General features: G+C 40.3%; 1 protein-coding gene across 1 annotated transcript in view; it reads right to left on the bottom strand.

Annotated features, from left to right (window-relative positions):
* Positions 1 to 2,656: 2,656 nt before the first annotated feature.
* Pen (karyopherin subunit alpha) overlaps positions 2,657 to 24,401 on the bottom strand; it is a 33,853-nt gene continuing 12,108 nt past the window's right edge. The window contains exons 5-6 of the mRNA XM_073965788.1: positions 10,795 to 10,942; positions 2,657 to 3,143 (exon numbers count right to left, since the gene is read on the bottom strand). Of these exons, the coding sequence (XP_073821889.1) occupies positions 2,674 to 3,143; positions 10,795 to 10,942 (618 nt within the window). The 3' untranslated portion in view covers positions 2,657 to 2,673. The remainder of the gene's footprint in view (positions 3,144 to 10,794; positions 10,943 to 24,401) is intronic.

The raw sequence follows: 24,401 nt of genomic DNA, 5'->3' as shown, positions 1-24,401 counted from the left end.
TAGCAACCCAACTACGGTTGCGTTGCCTACAACAAATTTAGTAATAGAATTTTCTATTTCCACATTAAAATTTATACTTTTTACAATTAAGGGGTCGATTATGGATAGCAAGCCAACTACGGTTGCGTTGCCCACAGCAAATTTAGTTATAGAATTTTCTATTTCCGCATTAAAATGTATACTTTTTACAATTAAGGGGTCGGTTATGGATTGCAACTCAACTGTAGTTGCGTTGCCAGATGAAAAAATCATACAATTAAAATGAGTGAAATGACAGAAATTTTTATCAAATACATTCAACATCATTGTTTGGAACCTTCAGATATAATTTTAATGGTAAAGAAGTATGAATTTCAATGCAGAAACGGAATTTTCTATTTCGAAATTAGCTGTCGGCAACGCAACTAGAGTTGAGTTGCTATCCATAATCGACCCCTAAATTAATAGCTGAAGGTTCAAAACACTGATTTTGATTGAATTTGACAGAAATTTCCGTCTTTTTGCTCATTTTAATTGCATGGTTTTCTCTTCTGGCAACGCAATTACAGTTGAGTTGCTATCCATAATCGACCCCTAAATTAATAGCTGAAGGTTCAAAACACTGATTTTGATTGAATTTGACAAAAATATCCGTCTTTTTGCTCATTTTAATTGCATGGTTTTCTCTTCTGGCAACGCAATTACAGTTGAGTTGCTATCCATAATCGACCCCTAAGAATGTGGATAATGCACCAATTAATTTGAATTAAGGAAGTTAATGCAAATTAACGCTGCCATCTGCCTAGGGTATAAGGATATCTTTCGAGTTCTCCCTAGAGCCCTCAGTTGCCTGTTTATATTGAGATGGGATGACCGTAGTTTCCATCACATCGTCAGACGGAGGGATATCTTCCCAGTTGCTCACGGGAGAACTTTTCCAACTTAGACCCAGGGACGCAGTTTTCCTAAGGAGAACGAGAAATTCCCTGATCCGCGTCCGAATTGAGTCACTCGCAACGTCCATAGTCGGTGTGGAGCAGTTGTTGTTGTAACTCCTACAGGTAAAGTTGTATTGGGGGAAAGAAAAAGAAAGAGAAGAAAATTTTAAATTAGTAGATTGGCATCTAAGCATCCATATCCAGCCCTAGGAAGCGAGCCGCTAAGACTGGATGTGTCCACAGTGACTCCGGCGTCAGGTCCGTCGGGTTTGCAAGACATGCCAAGAGGTGTCGAGTGATGTGAGGTGATTGGCCGCATTTTGGGCATATATCTGTTATCTCAGGATTCAGGACGAAGAGATAGCTGTTGAGGTACCTAGAGATTCCAGACCGAAGTTGGGATAGCATCGCTCTGATCTCCCTAGGTAGTGTCCTCTCATCTTCATGTATGGGTGGGGGTCTCCCATCTAGCACTAGACTGCTTGTGTAGGATAAAATATGGTCATCTACTACCTCACAGCAGTTGGATCTATGTTCCGGGACCGACACAAGGAACACCTCGCCCAAGGACTGTTACATCCCCAATACAGGAATCAAAGTATGTGTGGATCAGCCGTCCAGATTGGTGTCTTTTGCACCTTAGGAAGGCCTGCTGTTCTATCCCAGACCAGAACATCAACATTTCTGGCGGTGGCAAATCCCTTCAGTGTGATGCTGGATTACTTTTCCTGAGTACTTCAGCTATGAAAAACTTCTCTACGATAGGTGTCGTTACTCGGCAATTAAAAACGGGTCCCACTTCATTGAACAAATATGAATCGGCGTGCGTACTCATTGATATGAGAGAAGTCTCCCTTGTCCCTTCGGGGATGTTGTGGGAACATATGTATGTGTTTATGATCATCCTTAGAGTGAAGGAAAATAATCTTTATAACAAGCGTCTACTGTAACAACAGAAATGTTACACTGACTGATGAGCCATATGGCGGAAAAATAATCGTTTCTCTTTATACTTACTAACAGCCAACATTGTCATAAAAATTAGATACTATAGTGTAAATTCTTTAAAATAACTCAATTTGTAAACACTAAACGATGTAAACATTACGACATGTGGCAGATGCGTTGATTTTAAAAATAAATTTAGTCGCAATGATCTGTGATTTGTTTATTTGTTTTTTTACCTGAGAAATAGTGAAACAACATTCAAAGTCCGATAATAATTTAAATAAAACACAGTTTGAAAATTTAATGTAAACACATTCATTTATTAAATATATATATTTTTTAATTCTTAATTAGAAATTGAAGAAAATATATGTATGTTATCAAGCTTAACAAATAAACACTAACGGTTTAGGATGGTGGGTGATGGGCAGGAAAGGCATGCATGCAATAAAAAAAAACTTGATAATACAAAAATGTCTACATGACAAACATAATGAATTCAATGGATTCAAAATGATCGACTGATATTATAAAACAACAATGCATAAAAATGTAATGATAAAAATTGATATTATAAATAATGATGATTAATTATTGTGAAGAGCGCGAGAAAAGGAGAATGCTGGTATACACAAAAGCAATTTCCATGAAAAACTACAAATGCTTTGTTACAGTAACACATTCAAAGTCTAAACAAAAGAAGCTCAACTTCCTTTGTTCTATTTTTGGAAATTATTTCAAAGGCTTTTTCTCCCGCCCCCACACACTCTTCTTTTCTTTTTCGCATTAAAAATAATAAAGTTTTTACTTAGAATGTAAAACCACCCTCGGGAGCCTTTGACTGAGCTGCATTGAATTCTAACGCACCATTTACTTCCTGTGGCGCCAATTCCGATTCAGCACCCTCACCATTGCTAAAATAGGCATCAATAATGGCATAGGCCTTCTTGTAGACTTCTTCGTTTTCATGCTGTTGCAAATTTTCCAATTTATCAAGGCCACCCATCTCCTCAACCATAAGGCAGAGATTTTCTGTGCCACCCAATTTCTCAGCCAAGGCAAAGAGATTCGACAAACCTGTTAGAACCACCTTAATGGTACGGGGATCCTTGGCGTCAAGTAAATCACAGAATGGTTTTAAAATTTGATATTTCTCAATCAAGTCGATAATCTGTTCGGGTGTGCCACTGGTTGTTGTGTTTGTAACGGCCCATGCAGCTTCTTTTTGTGATTTGAAATCACCCTTTTCCAGGACTTTGCGTATTTGAGCAAAAATATCTACAAAGAAACACAATAGAAAAATCACATTAAAAATCGTAATTGAAATGTGTATAGTTGTGGTACAAAGTCAAGGTTTACAGGGAAATGAGCAAATATTAACCCCATACCGCAAATCCAATTTGTATTAAAAATCAGTTAGGTGCTTGAAAAAAGAATTATCAGGGTGGTTATGAATGTAAACTCCCCGTGAGTTTTGTCTTTGTCGTTTAAACTTAAAGGAAAAAGTGAGAAAATTCACGGGGAGCTGATATTCATAATTGTGCTGTATTTTTTTTTTTTTGGTATTTTACAATTACGTTTAGGTTGATGTGTAGGTAAAAGGTTGATGTGTAGGTAAAATATGCTGATTAAAAAACCATTTAGCAAAGATACTCTTACGTGGTTACAAACATCCGGAAGACGATGTGATATTTTCGACAATGTGAGTTCTGCTCTATCAGTCTATCTGCCTTCTCCGGTATCTTTAGTTCCGTGCCGGAGCCCAGGAGAACGCTGGATCAACATGGATGTGCTCGGTCACATGTGTGCTTTGTCACATCCACATTCACCACACTCAAACTTGTAAGATGTAGTTTATGTTGGGGGGTGGGTACATTTAAGGGATTACTCTAGACTCGTGATTGTGAAGGACTACGTGTCTGCATGCTGCGTTAAAACACACCATCAGAGTACCAGACTCCCCGCTGCGCCCCAAAAGGAACCGTACACGCAGCTCTTTACGTTTTTAGTCTCTGAAAATGGATCCTTCTTGGAATTTAATGGACTTCGAGTTAATATAGAGGAAATAGAGGACTTCACGAGTCGAAGAGTATCCAGGTTGCGGGCGTGTAGCAAACCAAACTCAACAATAAATACAGCTTTGTGAGGGTTATAGTGAACTGATGAAGTATTGTAACATTTGTGGCCAGACCAGACTTATTGACTAGACTTATTTCGTGAACCTGGCTCAAATAGCCGCACGCCGAATTTATGTGGGTAACATTCAAACCTTTAAAAACATCCGATCTGAGAACTGCAACAGGGTGCCTTCTCATGTGAACCGTCATCATTAGGAGACTAAAATTGTTCCAATACAGCAACACAATGGTACTTTATTTGAAAATGTTGCCTTTTTTAGGGCGAAGATCATTTTTAATATTAATTTTTAATTAATTAATTTCTCGTTGGAATCGAGCTTAATGACCAATAATGAAAGTGAAAAAGGAAAGCCGAAGATTCGAACCCACACAACCACCACTATGTGACATGCATTTTTTGCCTTTGGCAGAGGCTCTTTAGACATATCAGCTGTGGAGCGGCTTCTCTGTCATCCAACTTTTCTTCTTTCAAATGAATTTTTTGTTTTTTTACAACAACAATGGGTATTTGCCCATTTAGTTGTGCTTTCATGACAAACGCTTTGCGCTGCCTTTGAAAGTAATAAGTTTGGCTCTGAACGCTAACACGCCGTGACAACACTTTTTTCTTGTGTTTTTAAAGGACATGGGTTCAAACCCAGCCTGGCTTAGCTAAATTTATTTTTTTGAAAATGTTGCCTTTTCTATGGCGATATCATTTTTGATATTAATTTTTTAATTAATTAATTTCTCGCTGGAATCGAGCTTAATGACCAATGATGCAAGTGGAAAAGGAAAGCAGAAGATTCGAACCCACACAACCACCACTGTGCATATGACATACATGTTTCGCCTTTGGCAGAGACTCTTCAGACATATCGGCTGTGGAGCGGTTTCTCTGTCATCGAACTTTTCTTCTTTCAAATGCATTTTTGGCACGCTATCGTTGCAGTACTTACTCGGGTGGTCAGGTCAAAAGGGATGATCTTCATGGCACAGGGATAGAAGGTTGTCTAACGTTACTTGCTCACCACATGGTGATAGGATATCCCCACCCAAACATGCCGGAGGGATCTTCATGATCTAAATAGAGAGCCCAATATTACAAGAAAGAACCCCAAGATCAACAAGTAGGTTTAAACAGCATTCACACAGATGTAGTCGCAGATGTCATAAACAACCAACAACCCTGCAGCGGATTCTTTCATACCGGATTGACCCAAAACCAAAAGCGTTTCGGCCAGCGGCTGCCAACCCCGCATCATATGCTGCCTACAACAACAACAATCATGTGAATTCAATCCTCGGAAAACATCCCCATCTATCGCAGCTGAGGAGCGTCAGGACTAGCAAGTCTAGATTTGGCTCAACTAAGCTCGGGATGGTGCAACCGTCTAAATTCATATAGGGCATGGATCGACACCGTGCAAAACATATGCCCAGCATGCGGCACAGGCCCGCACGTTTTCAACTGCCTTGCCACACCTGCTCAACTAACTGCAGTTGCTTTGTGGTAACAACTCATCGAAACAGCTGCATTTCTGTAGAGAGACTCAGAGCCGAATTAAGCAGAACAAGTAAGAACGGCGTTAAGTTCGCCCGGGCTGAACTCCTTGCAGGAGCAGAATGTCTTAACTGATAATATACTCCATTTAGTTTTTCTTTCCAAAACATGGACCAACATTTAAAAATTTCCGAATGCAGATTTTGTATCCTCTGGCAAAACACACACAGTACCAAATTACAGTAATCTCGGTTCAAAAATTTCACCGGCAAAACTAAAACTCGGATGGAAACGCAAAATTCCAATTCACAACCAATTCGTTTGAAAAATGTGACTAAGATCTTTAAAAAAATCTTAAATGAGGCATCCTTATATGAGGGCTATACCAAAATGTGGACATATACTGTCCGATGTTTGCAAGGGATGTTTGTACCTGTAAAAATGTTCTGTACCATCAGCGAAGAGTAAATACCAAATTTTAGTTATTCTGGTTGAAAAATACTTTCAAAATAAGAATAAAATAAATTGAATAGGGGGATCCCGTTTTATGGGGGGCTATATGAAGACTTGGGCAAATACAGAAAAAATTCTGGTTGAAAGTTTTTTTTTTATAACGAATACTAAATAACAAATTTCAGCCATTTGGCTAAAACCTTAAAAATACCGATTATCGGGGAATACCGTTCTATGGGGGCTATATCAAAACGTGGACCGATCATTTATGCTAACGAGGGTATATACACTTTCATACGGGCAAAATGTGCCTCATCGAAATAATGGTTTTAGACCCCAAGTATGTTTGGACGAAATGTGTTTCAGACAATTTGGAGCTGATTTAGCCATGTCCGGCCGTCTGCCTGTCTGGCTGGTGCGCACGATAACTCTCGAACGGAGCAACCGATTCGGTTCAAAATTTGGCTTTCGTAATATTTTGCCCAAACTCAGTTTAAGTTCGAAGATGGGTTATATCGGTCCACTCCTTCCGGTACCTCCCCCATAAAAGTTCGGAAATGTTCGGAAAATTTGTGCGCACGATAACTCTTGAAAGAAGTAACCGATTTGGCCCACACTTTGTACATCGTGAAAGTTCTACCAGACTTAGATGAAGTTTAATGGGCCGATTCCGTACAGCGAGGCGAGTCATGTCGCGTCGTCTATCGTCTCTGCGACAAAATTTAAAAAATGCACTACGTACAGCGATAGAAAATAATCGTCGATAACAAGTTATTTTTATTTTTTTTTATTTTATTTTTATTCGTTAGTAAAAATGAACGGCGACAGCTAATTTGTTGTCGCCGGAAAATGAACATTACGGCGACAAAATTTGACGTCGTCGTGCGACTTTTGCCATACGTAATGGAAAAATTGCAACTGGCAACGCGACACGACTCGCCTCGCTGTACGGAATCGGCCCATAAATATGGACTCAATCGGTCCACTCCTTCGGGTGCCTCCCACACAAAATTTCAGAAAAGTTCAGTTTAGGACCTGCTCTCGAATCGCTTTGATTTTTGTTGTAGCAACTTGTATTCGCTGCCCCCCATACGACAGTATAAGTTTTACAAGGGGCAAGTCCATACTTCCTGAGAAAATAGCCTGAAGGGTGCAACACCGTGTGTAGTGGTTGGAGCGCAAGATAAATCTCGAACGGATCTGCCAATTCGGTCCAAAATTTGGCATTCATAATATTTTGTCCAAACATAGTTTAAGTACGAAGATAAACCATGTCGGTCCACTCCTTCAGGTACCTCCCTCACAAAAATTCAAAAATCTTCGGAAAAAATATGCGCAAGATAACTCTTGAAGGGAGTGACTGATGTAATCCATACTCTGAACATCCTAATATATCTACCAGGTTCGAATATGGACTATATTTGTGCACTCCTTTGGGTACCTCCCACACAAAATTTCGGAGAAGTTCACTTTAAAACCTGCTCTCGAATCACTTTGATTTTTGTTGAAGCGATTTGCATTCGCTACCTCAATTACGACGGTAAAAGTTTTTTCAGGAGCAGGTCCATATTTCTTGGGAAAACATCCCGAAAGGTGTAAAAAGCCCTATGTCACCATATGTGGCTCTCGAACTGTTCTACCGATTTGGTGCAACATTTGATCTTCGTTATATTTTATCCAAACTTAGTTTCATGGGGCAATACCGGTCCCCAACTTCCGGTACTTCTCCCCAATATTTAAAAAATGTCACTAAAATGTTAGGACGATTTCACTTGAATGGTGCAACCAATTTATTCCAAACTTTGGATCTCCTAATATTTTGTCAAAATTTAGTTTAACTTCTAAAATGTCCCATATCGGTCCTCCCTAAGGGTACCTCCCCCACAAAAGTTCAACATTTGTGTTAATTCCTATTCCACATTTTTGTCGGCAAGTTCAAATGTTGAAAAAGGGCCACAAAATTCTGAAGAGACGCTAAATACATTCTATCTGTCCGTAGATAAAAGTTTCAATTCACATTGGCTGAGGGTATACCTCTGTCGGCAAAGCCGACTGACACTTTTTTACTTATTTTCAATACCAACATCCTAGGAACTTCGATTGATTTCAACGACGACGGACAGACCGACATGATTATATCGACTAAGCATTTTGTGCTGTTCATTCGTTTCCGATGATTCTTTCGATGTGTTACAAACAGAATGACAAATTTTATTATACCCTCCATATTATGGGGAAGAGTATAAAAACAAACAGATAATATACTATTAAAACAACAAACGGGGGTAATTTTGGCGGAACTACGTTCGGGATGATGTAGTCGTCTCAAGGATTGAAAAGACAGAGCAATACATTTACCCATCATGGCATATAGATTTTACTCAACTAACTACAGTATATTTGCGGTTACAACCCATTGATGCAGCCACATTCATTGATCTCGAGATAGGGCCAGATCCGGATTAGACAGGAAAACAAAAACAGAAACATAACAGTGCGTAGGACCACAGAGGTAACAATTTGCGCGCTGCGGGGGCTTAAACCCAAAATTATCTTTACTCAATATCCTGGAAATGTTGAACGACCGACCAAAGGTAGAGTGGGCCTATCGGTGTTCCTAGGTTTGCAGTTATTAGAACGTAGCCGACTAGCTGGAATTGGCCGATAATGTTTCTATCGTCTCATCTAATTTCGTAAATCGATTGGCTAAGGAGAAGAGGGCTTTCCGTAGGTCTATGCGCTATCTTAAGTTTGTCAGCAGGAAACAGTCGTCCATATCGATAAGAGTGTAGGTTCATCAAAATAAATCTCAAAGTGGTGAACCAATTTGAAAGAATATACCCTCACTAGTCCTTACTAATCCTGATCATAATAAGCTCTTTCCCTAGCTCATCAAAATATCCGCCGAGGCCAAGATGAGTTCAAAGTCAACATCAACCCCAATAGCAACCAAAGGTCAGATCGGGAGCGATCTGCAGTCTTCGATAAACTGACTTCGACTACAGCAGAAAGGACTGTCCATCGATCGAAGCCGATAGAACTAGTCCTCCGAAACAGAACACAATTAATTAAGGAAACTTGACTGAGAAATTGACCGAGAATGCTTCCAACTCATCAACTTGTGTCGTAAGGGAACCCTCGTCCATCTCGATAAGAGAGTGCAGCTCGAACAGGATTAACCTCAGACTGTGGTTTCAACCAAAAGTAACCCTTCTCCACCAAAAATGTCATCGCCGGAACCACCACAGGCCAAGAGAACGAGTCAGTAGTGGAACAAAAATCGCAAAATTATGAATGAGAAGCACCTATAAAAGTTGACAACACTGTTGCTACCGGTAGGCCTTAGCGACAACTTTATTTTGGTCGATATTATAAGCTTTTTAATCTTACCAATTTTTTCCGTAACAAAAAAAAATGAGTTAGAGAATCCCACCATCCCCAGCGTAGTTGATCCAAAACTAATCTGTTAATTTCACGTTGGAGTTGAGCTGAAGGATTCAATATGGCATGCTGAAAAAGCACCAAACGACCAATGGGTTCCTGACGTTTATCGATAAAGCTGGTACTGGCTGGAAAAACAGTGATGGGTGCTTATCGATGATCGTGTGAGACATTCGAGTTCTCGGACGATGCGGATCCTCCCAAAACACACACAGTTTGGTAGCGCTGCCCCTCTATAAAGGTTATCGAGTTTTTCATTTACGCCCCGGTATCCATCTCTTTTCTGTATTGACTGGATGGATGCCAAAGCAAAGTCAAGATGATGTTAAATATATCGGAGTTGCGTCCTTTCCTGAATTGTTTCTAATAATCTATCCTGGTGTATAACAAACTTATTTTCGGGATATTGGCCAACTGTTGCTACCAACTCTCAACAGTACGCACATATCGTTCTACCTAACCATTGGATCCTCACAGTTGGTATAGTATTTAAAACGACAAAGTTGAAGGTCTATAAAGAACGATGAAAGGAAAATCGAAAGTTTGCTTAACATACTTACACTCCACGTCAGTAGAATAGGACACCTACATTTTTGTTAATGTTAGCTTATTTATCCCAAAACGAATAAATCGACGTTTTCAATCTTGCACGGATTTAAAGTCTATGATGTTCCGTATCAAACACAGAACAAATTGTTTTTCTAGCTTTTCGCGAAATGATTTTCTGGTCATTTTTCCGATAGTATTATGCAAAATAGACATTTACTTTTGGTCATCAGGATAGGACAGTCATGTTATCTTCGCGAATTGTTGAGATATTAACCCCGAATTTTCTTTCAGTCGATCAAGCAAGGTTTTCTAATACTTTTTCACCAAAGAAACGTTCGCGAAAATAACATGAATGTCCTATCCTGATGACCAAACATAAATGCATATTTTTCATAGTACTATCGGAAAATTTATTTCATGAAAAGAAAAAAGACTTTTTCTGTGTTTGATACGGAAACATCGACTTTAAATCCGTACAAGATTGAAATTCGTCGATTCACTCGTTTGGGATAAACAAGCTAACATTTACAAAAAATTAGGTGTCCTATTCTACTGACGTGGATTGTATGTCTAGCAGTTACTGACAGATGTACAGTAAAGTAAGAAAGACCCTTTAAACAATTCTACAAAAGTTTCTGTGAACACAATGCCATTTGTTCAGTGATAGAAAATTCTAGGCAGAAAATAAAATGCTCTCACTTTCTCAGCCAACAATACCAAACCCCCAAATCATCTTTGAATAGTTGGCTATCTTTCCAACCAAACCAAAAACACTTGAACATTTTTCAAATTGACATAAAACCACCACTCAAGACAAAAAAAGAAAAAAAAAAACACAGGTATGAATTGCAAAGAAACCACTTACCCGCATCAATAACAGCTTGAATTTGTTTTTGATTTCCGGCTGTTATGTTACTGATAGTCCAGGCGGCTTCTTTGACAATGTTGTTTTTGGAATGTTGCAATAAAAGACCCAACTTAGGTAAACCGCCAGCAGCAATTACAGCATCAGTCTGCAATAGAAGAAGAAAAAAAAACAAGAAAAAGGAAACGGAATTAAAAAGGGAAAATTAAAAGATAAGCATGGCATAGGAAGTGGAAAAAATATATATTAGGAATGTAGTAGTTTTTGGTTGGTTTGACAATGACTAACCAAGCAACCAACCAAGCATTGCAAAAAAGGACAAGGAAGGCAAACCATTTCCATAAAATTTTTATTTTTATTTACTATTTGAGTTATAAAATTAAGCAAAAAAACTAAATGGCAAGAGAAAATAATTTTGCTATGCCTTTTTTGGGGTAAGGAGGAGCTGCAAAAACAGCAAAACAGTAGGCCGATATGGTGGTGGTTGTGAATTTACCAAGGGTAATAGCAAAGTAGTTGAAATAAAAAGTGCCAAGTAATTTAAACAAATTGAAGTGGCTGGGGCTCTCGCTAGGCATTCTAAGTGCAATCAGACAGACAGACAATCAGACCCCAGCTGTAGCATCCACTAAGAAAGCAAAAAAAAAAAAAAAAGATACGATATTTTCTCATTCCAAATGGAATGTTTTAAACAAGCAAGAAAGGTAACACAACTGAGCGAACTGAGCTTTTACACAAAGAATTTCATTAGCATTTGAAAATTTATGCCAAAACCTGTTAAGGTGACAATGAAGAGGCTGACGACTACTGCTGCTGGTTGTGCTTGTGCGAAAAGTGTAATATGCAAATAACTTCTATTTCCATCTGGTTGCTGGTGGTGATGGTGCGATGGATGCTGTTTGTATTACAGCAAAAGGTGATAGTGTGCCTTGAAAATAATCGTTATCACGCCTTTCAACGCATTCATTTTGTTATTTCACCTTTTTATTTATTTTTTTCTTGGCCTTCCTCCATTTTGCACTCACAGCAGCAGATCGAATTGAATGAATACAAAAGGGAAAAATTCATGACAACTGTCATAAGAAGTTTTTAGTAAATGCCAGAATGTTGATTTTAAAATTGAATGAAAAAGTAGATAGAAAAGGCCCAAAAATAAATTAATACCGAATAAGAGATAAAATGCTTTCAGAAAGATAAAAAGACATTCAGACTTATTAAGCAATACGACTGCCATTTTCTTTGTAATTTACATGTTAAAGCGGGTGACTAAAGGAGGTCAAATATTCTATAGTGCAGTGACACGAAGAATCGCCGTTAAATCATATAGAGTTGAATAACATTAAAATAAAATATACAAAGGACAGTGTGGCATGAATACCGGGACCATTTTCCACTCCTTAGAGACAAAGTTTTTTTCTTTGTCAAAAAATAACCTTTTTACGGTTCACGAAACTACGTCACTTGTATGGCCAGGTGAATGATATCTCAAGTGTGTAGAAGCAGCGTACCGCTTTTGGACAAGGTGCTACCTAATGACTAGCATTCAAAATAGGCTCCCTCACCGTTCAAATGCTTAGTTTGCAGACACATACGTAAGGTACTTGTAATGGAAAGGTTGCTTAACCTAGAATTCAAAACCCATTTACATTAAGGACAAGTCGGTAGAAACCCGGGCGAGAAAGAGGAACTCTGTTAGAAAATAGAAAATACACATCTCAGGACCGAGTTCTCTCAACTCAAGCGTGATTTTTGGTAATAAATTAAAGCAATACGGCCCCCACTGTGGTATATAAATGTTAGCGATACGCAGTGGTTGAATACTCAAACCTGCCAGAATGCCACCTTGAGGACTGCCTCCTCCAGGTGGACTATCTTCATGAGGAGACGAAGATTTTAGCGATACGTCAACACACCAAGATGTTGTCAATCTTTGTTTTGGGTGTTACCGCCGTGAGCATTCCTGCCAGGATCTTGTTGACAGGTTTACCACACTCAGGCACTCAGGCGAGATTTTCATGATCTGGAGAGAGAGAGATCCAAAGTTATAAGTGAGGGCCTTTATATCAACGAGCCTATTAGGCACTCTTGAATAGCATTCATACTGATGCATAAAGGTACAGTGTGAATGTCGTACTCGCAGATGACCCCCTTCCATGGTAACAGGAGAGCGCCAGATGCCAAATGCAAACACGAGTAGTTTTAGCCAGTTAAGTCTCTCGGATAATGCAACCGTCTCAACTTATATTGCCACCCAACAGATGCCCTGCATGTGAATTGGGAGAGCACGACACGCTGCATTTATTTAGCTGCCCAGCTAACCCCACTCACCTGCCCCCGATTCTTTTGAATCTTGATACACAAGAACCATTAGCAGATAACTGTATAAAATTTACAAACGAACACAATTGTGTTTCTACAACAATAACAACTGCAGCTTACGTTATGATTGTTACAAGGTACTGACGAAGGATCACACCAGATGTAGAGGTGGGGGATTATTGCATCTATCATGTTTGAGCCTGGCCTCTTATGACCCGTACATGGAATGTATGGGCGTAACAGTCAGGTGTGGAACTCTCGAGGTAGCTGCGTAGAGTTGCTTAATATATACATCCCGCCGATAAAAATCTGTACTCTAGGTCATAGACCCAATATTAGCATGCTTTTGAAAGATCATAACCGTCTATGACTTTAATGCAAATCATAAGTTGTGGCATTCGGTCCTCGGCTATGACCAGAGTGGTAGCAGATTGATAGTTATACGTTTTGCACTGTTAATGAGGACGCCTCTACCAGAATTAGCCAAGAGTCTCACAGTCCGCCAAATATAACCATCATGGCCTGACAAATGGCGTCACCTGGAAACTAGAGTTGTGCCAAAGGAACTATATGGAACTATCTCGTTCACTTCGCAGTTCCAATGGCCCACATTTTTTCTTTGCACGAACTGCGTATACTTAACAGTACACGTTATATTTCATGATGTTACTCATACGTTTTGGAACTAGTACAAGGAACTAGAAACTAGATTACCCAACTCTACTGGAAACCCGTTGTTTCTTTTGGATCAGACCATCTCCCCATAATTGTCTCCATCATCAGACCGTCCGATTTCATTACCCTTGAACGCCGCACTTTCATCAATCATGGGAAAACTAAATGGCCTAGTTTCACACAGTTCACTAATCACCGTTTCAGAGATCTGCCCAGCCTTTCTTATGTTAGGGTAGCAGAGAGGACGTTCCGAGACATCACTGCTACTGCAGCCGCTCGCTACCCAGCAAACCAATAGTACCGACATCGTAACGAAATCGGAACAAAATTCGGACGATACGTCCGATATCTGATCCGAAATCGTAACGATATCTTAACGAAAGTTGTATGAAGTGGTTGACATAATTTCGGAACCCAGCTGGGTACCCAGCAAACCAAATGTCTGATATCCGACACGTCTGAACAATTTCGGAAGCAAAGTCGTTCAGATTTCGTTCCGATTTCTAAACGATTTTTCGGAGAGGAAATAGTTCAGATTTTGTACCGATTTCGTTCAGATTTCGGAGCGAATGTCGGATAGAAATTTCCTCTCCGAATTTCCCAAGGATTTTCTTCAGATTTCGTTACGAAATCGATCCGATGTCGCACCGACATTTCGTTCCGAAATTATGTCAACCACTTCATACAACTTTCGTTAAGATATCGTTACGATTTCGGATCAGATATCGGACGTATCGTCCGAATTTTGTTCCGATTTCGTTACGATGTCGGTACTATTGGTTTGCTGGGTATATACCTACTAGTTGAACATCCTAAGTTAAACCAGATTCGCCAGCAGAGGCGACGAGATTAGTAAAGGAACGCGATGTGCTTCGTCGAGTCAATCTCGGTGACCCCACAATCAGGGAACTGTCCCTGGACATTAACAGGTTGGTCGGTGTGCACAAACGGAAAAATTGGCTAAGTTTTCTAAAGAGTCGCAACATTCGAACGGAATAAGTGATTTGTGGGCAATGGTTAAGTCACTCTCGAACACTGGAAGGATGATAGGACCTCATTCTCGTTTAATCAACAATTTGTGGAGCACCTCATGAGTGACAGGATGAAGAGAAGAGTTCTACGTCGCAGGACGATATCTATTCTGCCGAGGAGGAACTGCCACAATTTACTCCCATCGTACGTGGAATTCAAGAGGAAGAAGTCAAAGCTCCGTAGAGTGAAACAGGAAGTTCCCCAAGGTGTTGTGATATCTCCGGAATTCTGTAACCTCTACCTGTCCTGTATTCCGTCCCCTCCAGTCGGCATTGAGATCGTTACGCTTGCGGATGATTGTTCTATTTTGGCATCAGGTACCTTCCCTGGTGTCATTTGTTAAAGGCTACACTCCTATTTGACTGATCTTATCACCATTTTCCACGCGAGGAATATGCAAATATCAGCCACTAAACCTACGGCCACTCTGACCACCACATAGAGGATAGCTCTGAACTGAATGTCATGGTCAATGGTAGCATAATACCGACGACTAACTACCACAAGTTTCTAGACCCACGGCAGCGGGTTCTTTCGTACCGGATTGACCCGGAACCATAGTGTTTCGGCCAACCCAGCATTAAACTTATGTTTATACGTAGGTTTAAATGCTGCTACAACAACAAGTTTCTAGGGGTCACATTCGATCGCGTCGTCTGTGCATGCCACAGATATTTGCGAAAAGCTGAGATGTATAACAAGGTTGGTTCTCAAGTTCCAAGCCGGCAACGAGTTGGGAAAATATGAAAACTTGTCAGAATGCCGCCTGAAAACCAGAGTACGTAAAAATACTTTAAATAACATTTCCAATCGTTTCGTTTCGTATTTTCCATAGGAACAATACAAAACGAAACATAACCCTCGTTGGCCGAGCTCGCTGTTTAGTTTTGTTTTGTTTATATTCGTGAGTGCGAACAAAACGAAAAGCGAAAAGTACTCAACTCCACAAGAGCAGATAGAAAACGGAATAGTACTAAACACATGTGAATAAATCAAAAACGTTTGGTGGTTGATAAAATTCACTGTGGTATGCTGATTGGTGGTTGATAAAATTTACTGTGGTATGCTGATGCTATCTTATAGGGTTGTTAAGCAATCACATGTGTGTGTGTCTGAGTGTGTCATTGACAATACGCACGGCAAACGTTTCCCAAAAATACTTATTGTTTCGGTGGTGAATGAAACAACTCGGCAAAGCATAACCGAAGTTACATTTCCGCAATCGTACGGTTTCCATCTTTTTACATTGAAAAGTTTGTGTTTTTGTTTTGGTTGTGAGAATGAAACGATTCAGAGAAGCTGAAAAGTTTGTGGCTTTGTGTGATTGGTACGGGAATCGTTTTGTTTGTTTCCGTTCATTGCTGAAAACTGCAACAGGCTGCCTCCTCATGTCTTCAGTGGACCATCTACATGAGGAGACAAATATTCTTCCAGTACAGCAACACAATGGCATGCTTTCGTTGCAGTACTTGCTCGGGTGTTACCGTGAGAGCCATCCTAATCATTATATGGTGGATAGGACTCCCCCACTCAGGCATGTCAGGAGGGATCTTAATGATTTAGAAGGAGAGGTCCAACGTTACAAGAGAGCATCCCTAGAGCAGCAAGCCTATGAAGCAGTATTGAATAACGTTCACACAGATGCAGTCGCAGATGTCATAACCAACAATCGTTTAAAAGCGGTCCTCGCAGAACCTCCCCCATCTATAGCAGCTGAGGAACGTCAGCTGTCACGACAAACCAGAGTAGTAGTTTTGGCTCAACTACGCTCGAAATGGTGCAGCCGTCTGAAATCATATAGTGCAAGAATCGATGACCCCGGCAAAACATCTACCCAGCATGCGGCACAGGCCCTCACGAAGCACTGCCCTGCCAAATCTACTAAACTATCTCCAGTAGCATTGTGGTTACAACCCATCGAAGCAGCCACATTCCTAGAACTGGAAATAGCCCTGAGAGCTAGATTAAGAAAAATGAACTTACAAACATATCATGTGATGTTTCAACAACAACAAGAACTGTCCCCAAAAAGGCCTTAATCTGTGGGTTATTTTCTTTAATACTGAATTTCATTTGTGAAATCCGTATCCATGAAGTAGAATTGACACGCGTTCCATTCAATTTGTGGTTTTCAATTTTATGCATAACGAAAGATTGGGTCGCATAGATAGCCCACAACTGATAGTAATTAACGTAGCAACTCTACCACAAATTTATGTTTCTTCTGGAATAACATGTGATTCGCTCCCATTGGTACAATCATAATAACTGATGTATCCTTGTAAAACATAGAATTCATACAACTGTTTACAAAAGATTTCCCACCAGCTATGTGTTACCACCAACCAACCATCCGCATTCAACAAAAATCACAAATTGAAATTTGTATGTCACCCAACAATTTACAATGCTGTCTTACGTACCGTCGTAACTTCGCCAACATCAATATTCCAAAACGGACGGTCGGTTATTTGCTTAAACTTTTACACTTGTTAACCTCCATATCATTTTTAAATATATGCACATAATTATTCATTCAAACGATGAAGCTATCTTACAAAAATATATATGCAAGCCATATTGTTGAAAAGCAAGCCAATGATGATGGAAATGAGGTTTTCGCAAAATCTTCCACCTTCTTTTTCGCCTTTTATTCATTTTGGAACAAAACAAATACGAACTTCATTTAACTATTGCCACTTTTGATGCTCGCAACGCTATTCACTAACGTAAGAAGGCGAATGAACATAAGAAGGCAAAATTGCCTGTCATTTTGCCAAGCCTACAATAAACAAAGCCCAACAAAATGAAAAGAAGCAAATAAAACACCCTACCACCCTGAACGCAACGACAAACGTCAAGCCGCCATTAATTTGCAATGCAAATTTCACAGTTTTCCTTTAGCCACTGTCGTCATTTTTCCAAAGGACCTTTATAATAACAACAACAAAGCAGTGTACTAAAGTAAAAGAACTATCGCGGAACACACACACCAACACTTGCAGCGTATGCTGAAACGTAGTAACCAACACATGCCACACGTATTTTGTCGCCATTAAAGTAAGTGTTAATGCACTAAGTGCTGCTTCGCTGTAAAGATGCTGTGTTTTTTTGGTGTAACACTTTTAATGTGTTTCGTTAAAAAAGGGGGGTTATTTTGAAAATGTAAGAAATATTATTTATGTATAAAATGTGGGTGTGAATGATAAACAATTTTTTTTCGAAAATGTTAGAACCATGGGAATCTACCACTTTAGCAATTCTGAAATTTGTTGGGAAAAATCTCTTTTCAAACAGCCCAATCATGAACATCATCTCACCGTGAGTTTTCTCACTCTCGCCTCCTCCCTTATTATAAACATTATAAGGGAGAACAAAACTCACGTTCGTGAGAAAAGTACCTATCATAAATGTCAAAAAAGTGAGAATGTGAGGCAATTTTCTCTCACCACAGAAATCAAGGTGAGTTGAACAAAAAAAATGTAACTATGGACATTTTTTATAGAAAAAATCGACAAGAAACGAATAATTTGCAATGATAACACCGCTCAACAAAATTGAAAAAGTTGAATGTTTCAGACGAAGTTGCAGTTGTTTCTAGATGAAATCGGCGAGTTATTTTCAAATCTGGTCCCGGTTTTTCTCCATCAGCTCTTGTTTTTGAGATATAGCTCAAAATCGGTTTTTACGAGTTTAACCCAGACTTTCGTTATTTTCGGATACAAACAAATATTTTTTTGTGGGTTTTTCGACATTAATATATTAAGGAGATGTTGTACGCTCGATACAAATCATTTTTGAAATAGTTATGGCGAGTAAATATCAAAAAAATATAGAAAATATACGACGGACCTTGTAAAAACTGCTTATTTTGAGTATTTTAAGCTGTAATTACGTCATCGGGGGAAGTCATAGGAACTTTATATGGTAATGCGGATATGCTTAGGGTGTCTACTATATAGTCCAGTATTCAAATATATAATATAAAGTTCATAGCGCCCATGATTCGGCCATAACCTAAAAATCATCATGAAGACTGCCATTGAAAAGTAAATGGCTTATGTGTTAATGCTATCACTGGTAAATTAATTCCCTTTAGCAGTCTTCATGGCGATTCTTAGGTTATTGCCGAATAAGGGGGGCTATGAACTTTATATTATACATTTGAATACTGGATTATATAGTAGACACCCTAAGCATATCCGGAGTACCATATGAAGATCCAATGACTTTCCCCGATGACGTAATTACAGCTTAAAGTACTCAAAATATGAAATTTTTACAGGTCCGTCGTATATTTTATATATTTTTTTGATATATACTCACCATTACTATTTCAAAAACGATTTGTATCGAGCGTACAACATCTCTTTAATATATTAATGTCGAAAACCCCAAAAAAAATATTTGTTTGTATCCGAAAATAACGAAAGTCTGGGTTAAACTCGTAAAAACCGATTTTGAGCTATATCTCAAAAACAAGAGCTGATGGAGAAAAACGGGGACCGGATTTGAAAATAACTCGCCGATTTCATCTAGAAACAACTGCAACTTCGGTTGAAACAAAAGTCCTGTTGACCAGTGTAATCAATTGTATTTATTTGTGTTTTACGTTAAAGGTAACAAATAAAAAACAATTAGAAATTCTTTTGGCAACTATAAATGTTCATCCGCGGTTCAGAATCATATGATGAAAACAGGAATGGAAGAGGATCCTATCAAGAGCAACCCCTTTCTAAATTTTTTTTTGTAGGTACTTCCAAACTTTGCGGCCACTCAAGATGATAAGTGATATATCTTAAGTGCCTTTGTATTGTTCTTTGTTCGCTAAGGTTCCCAGCAAAATATTCGATGCCAAAGATTCTATTCAAGCATGAGTGCAAGTTATATGTCACCTTTTTACCACTATCGCCCATTCTTTTTACATGACTGTGACCCCTAAAAGATCCAAGTCATTTTGGATGGCATCTTCAATAACCCAGTGGAATGGTATCTTAACAACCACCTTGGCATGGCATATTCCACGAACAAGCCACAATAGGAAGGATTAAATTCATAAAAAAGGGCATGTTTATATTATATAGCCTTTTGCAGGGTTAACCTTCTTGAAAATTGAGAAATTGTATTTAAAATCCATGAAATTGGTTCAAATGTTGAATAGTATCCGAATTTCACGAATTGTACTTAGCATTCATATGATTGGTCCTATTGCTGGAGAAAAGATCGGATGTTTCACGTATTGTATTTATTTACAATTCTTGAAATTCCTTCCAAATGCTGAAAATGGGATCTTTCACAACTTCATTTGAACTAATACAAAAGATCCAGTAAGATATTGGCATCGCATGGAACGACTTCCACAAAATTTTGCTTGGTTTTCTTTGTATTCCTCAGCGTTTGTCGTTTCGCACATCATTCAAAATGCAATATTAAACATTTTCATTTCTTTTTGCCATTTAATGACCTTTAAACGGTTTTTGTTCACTTTTTTTGCAAATTGCAGAAATTCTTCGGGCGTAAATAAACAATTTTTGCATATGTATGTATGTATCTGTCAAAACAAAACAAAAACAGCTGTTACAGATGTTGCCACATATCAAACATTTAATATTTTTTATCAATTACCAAGTATTTTTAAAGTGGATTGTTGATAAAAATTATTTTTCGTTTTAGAAGTATTAATTTAATTTAAAATAAAGTAATGTTTTATAAAAAAAATTACGAATTTAGTTATTGCAAAATTATTTGTAAATAAAATAACGATATGGCAACGCAAATTATATTTTCAAGGGTTCACAAAATGCGGCACTATTTTCAATTTTCAAACTTGTGAACCCCTCTTCACTTTTTTCGCTCCTCCCTTGTCATTTGTGATAGGTCGAGACGTGAGAAGTGAGCTGCAACTCACTCGTGAGAAGCTCCCTACGTGAGTATTCATGATCGCTATGAAAATCTCATATGAAGGAGAAATTTTTAATCGGTTGCTTTCGGCCGAGCCCTCCTGACTTGTCGCATGCAGCAGCTTCCTGTTCTGTGTACGCATAGAGTTTTGAACATAGAAGTTGCTCGAAGGGGAGAACTGAGGCCAGCCATGCCATAGCCCTCCACTGCCATGACAAAGACTCGGTTTTAAATTGACTACTCTAGCAAACGAGAGTGGTGAGCTTCGTCGAGTATGTCACAGCGACCTCAGTGTCAGGGAGCTGACACTGGAAGTTAACTTTTTATGGGTGAGCACAAGCGGAATAAGTGGTTAAATCATCTGAAGTGTTGCAACATTGAAACCGGAATAACTAAATTGTTGACAACAGTTAAGTCGCTCTTTAAAGCTTTGTTCGTCTTCTCAAAAGATTATGGTTTTCAGTCGATTCAGTCTTGACAGCCTGTGGATGTTCTTAAACCCAATTGTCCCTCCGTTTTAAACTTAGACGCTTTCGCCAATTGATGAGGTTTTTTATTATATTTATTATTTATTCTCTTCTGGGTTGGGTTTCGGCTTCAGAACAGAGATTGACTCCACCTTGTTGCTTGGGGCAGTAGGTTTCGTCTTTTTCTACTTTTTTGCCTGCCGTCGCAGACCTCCTAAGACGCCTGAATTCGCGTCGGGGTGCATGAGGATAAGTTCTGTCTGTGTGTCTTCACCACAGCTGGCTTCTGGTGAAAATTATCTCCTTACTCGAGTGCATATTGAAATCTTGTAATGTTTTGTATCATTAACTTCTCTGACAGACCCACGAGTCATTGATGTAGGAGTTTCCTTGGATTTCCCATCGTCAGTTAATGATCCTGTGCCATCCTGCCATTGAAGTTTTTTTTACGGAAATTTGAAGATATAGGACTAGCTGGAACAGGACTTGCTCGCGTCCTCTATGTTACTCTCATCTTCCCTAGTAGACTTGGCTAGGACCAACGTTGTGTAACATGTCCTCTGGGGGATGCCCTGGCTCTGCTCTTTTAAAACAACTCTTTCCAGTTGGTCGAGGAGTTCTTAAGAGTTCCATGTAGGTCGTCCCCGCCCGTAACTTCTGTTCTCTGTTCGTCATCTTTATTATCATTAATATTTTGTGCACTTGTAGCAAGTACAGTTGTAGGTGCCAAGGCATCCACACTTAAAACAGTCGGAGCACAATCGCATGATCTCGACGGTACATGGCTTGTGGTCTCACTCACGCTTGCCTCCCATACTGGGGTATTTAGGCCCTGTAGCGTAACTTTTTACGATGAATGAGGATGTGAAGGATAGTTTGAACTACTCCACCAGACCCCAACCACTACTCCTACTAAAGGGCACTGCAAACTAGATTTATTGACTGGAACCAGAGCGAAATCACCCAAGCGGGATTCCGGGACATAGGATTGAAAATTCGACACGTGAGACGTTTCGAAAGGAAATACCTTCACGCTGAGAAACGTTTCCTCCCGATTGATCGGATTCCGACCTCCGGTACGGTGGCGAAATCACCCAAGCTGGATCCCGGGACATAGGATTGAAAATTCGATTCGTGAGACGTTTCGAAAGGAAATACCATCATGAGAAACGTTTCCTCCCGATTGATCGGATTCCGACCTCCGGTACGGTGGCAGCCTCCAGCCCATCCGCTGCAATGACTGAACCGACAGCAGTCCACCACACCCCCAGCCACTACTCCTACTAAAGGGCATTGTAAACAAGATTGATTGACTGGAACCAGAGCGAAATCAACCAAGCGGGATTCCGGGACATAGGATTGAAAATTCGATTCGTGAGACGTTTCGAAAGGAAATACCATCTTCCCGATTGATCGGATTCCGACCTCCCGTACGGTGGCAGCCTCTAGCCCATCCGCTGGAATGACCGAAATTCTGAAAATCCGGTATTTTCAGGCTGCACGAGTTCCATGCGGACACTAGTGGTGTCCTTCGGCCCCAAGACAACGCCACGGTGGGAACCAATCGAGATCCCGCTAGTATCGATGTCAAAAAAGCGGATGACTCATACAGTGAGACCGCTTCAGGGGGGTGGGGGTTGGTGGTAAGTCTGAAGAATTTTCAGGAGTCTTGAACTTTCTATGTATAGGCCCCCGCCGGGGATAACAATCTTGAAGCGATGCGGGGGCTAGACGTCACAATCTTCTCATTTGACTTCTTGTAGTGTTGAACTGGGAGGCTGTGATCGACCAAAGGTTATCCACTCTCTGTCACGCACCAATTTAGTGCACTAAATTCAAAGTGTATCTCTGGATTGAGTGACATATATTTGGTAGCGATCTCCTACCAAAGTAATTGTGAGATCCCCTAACACCGGGGTGTTATGCGACCTCGTGCTCATCGGTGTTCTCAAGGTTTGCAGTTAGGGTACCAACTGTATTCGAACGGAGCCTCGCTGATACCTGGGTACCTCAGCGAGTAGTCAGTGCCCTAGTCATGGTAGTGGAGGGCTATGCCATGTCCGTCCTCAGTTCCCCCATAAACTCATCTACTTATGGATAAAGAATTAAATATAAAAACAAACAACCCCAATTCCGATACACCCTCATCATCGACCATGGCTATGAACCCGGACAATGTTGCACCTCGTGCGAATACTCAATCCCTGGGCGGGGACGTTGATAGAACGACACTGGACAGTGTTAGCGACGCCATTAACAAGCAGAGCAGGGAATTGCTCGAACTCCTGAGGGACAGCGATAGTCTCCGACTAAGTCAGGAGAGCCCCCCTCCATGGGACTGGGAGAGTTGGGAGGATGATGAGATGGATATTACAATTATCCCATCTCAATCATCCACCGCTACTCTCTCTCGTGCACTGGAGAGCTCCAACCCAGTCGGAATTTAGGGAAATTGGCCTGAAGATCCGATTTGTGAGGCGTTTCGAACGGAAATACCCTCACATTGAAAAGATCTTCCTGCCAATTGACCAAATTCCGACCCCTGTCGAGGCTGCAGTCTCCAGCCCAGCGGCTGAGACAAGGGCAACCTCTACAGGGAAAAATGCAAATCCGGTGCTGTCAAACTGCTCGAGCCCTTTGCGGACGTCTTTGACGACCGCGGTAGGATGAAGCAGGTTGGCTCCACCGGCCCCGAAAACGACGGAACGCAAGGGAAACACTGGTGTGATCCCTTCCGTTTCGAAGTTGGCGCAGGGAAGGTCGCAGCCACAAGCTAGACAGCCGCCAAAGGTACCGCCTATGTCGACTGTCTCGTCGGTGGCTGCCATCGAACCCGCCGGGGTAAAGAAAGGTGCGGATCTAGTAGGGGCGACTGTGCAGAGGACTGGGCAACAGACCACTGTAAAGCCATCGTCACCACCACTGTAAAGCCATCGTCACCAGCCACTGGACATTTCTGTTCAGTATCTAGCATCCCGTAGTGCCTTGAGCCTCAAGGAGCTTAATCTTTGGCGATCCTCTGGGTCTGGACATGCTAGTATGTTACACCAGCTCAGCTGTCTGATCGGACTCAGTGACGTAGGGAGTGTAACTGACTACATTTCGCCTTCGCTGGATTTCGAAGCAGCGAAGGTCTCTATCCCTGACAGAAGTGAATGGGAGCATGGCAGGCCACTACCCGATAGCCTCTCCATCTTTACTGATGGTTCTAAG

The sequence above is a fragment of the Musca autumnalis genome, unplaced genomic scaffold, assembly GCF_047663935.1.
Source record: "Musca autumnalis isolate F117 unplaced genomic scaffold, ASM4766393v1 scaffold_2, whole genome shotgun sequence".
NCBI lineage: Eukaryota > Metazoa > Arthropoda > Insecta > Diptera > Muscidae > Musca > Musca autumnalis.
Note: the sequence above shows the minus strand (reverse complement) of the source record. Positions and strands in the feature narration are given on the sequence as shown.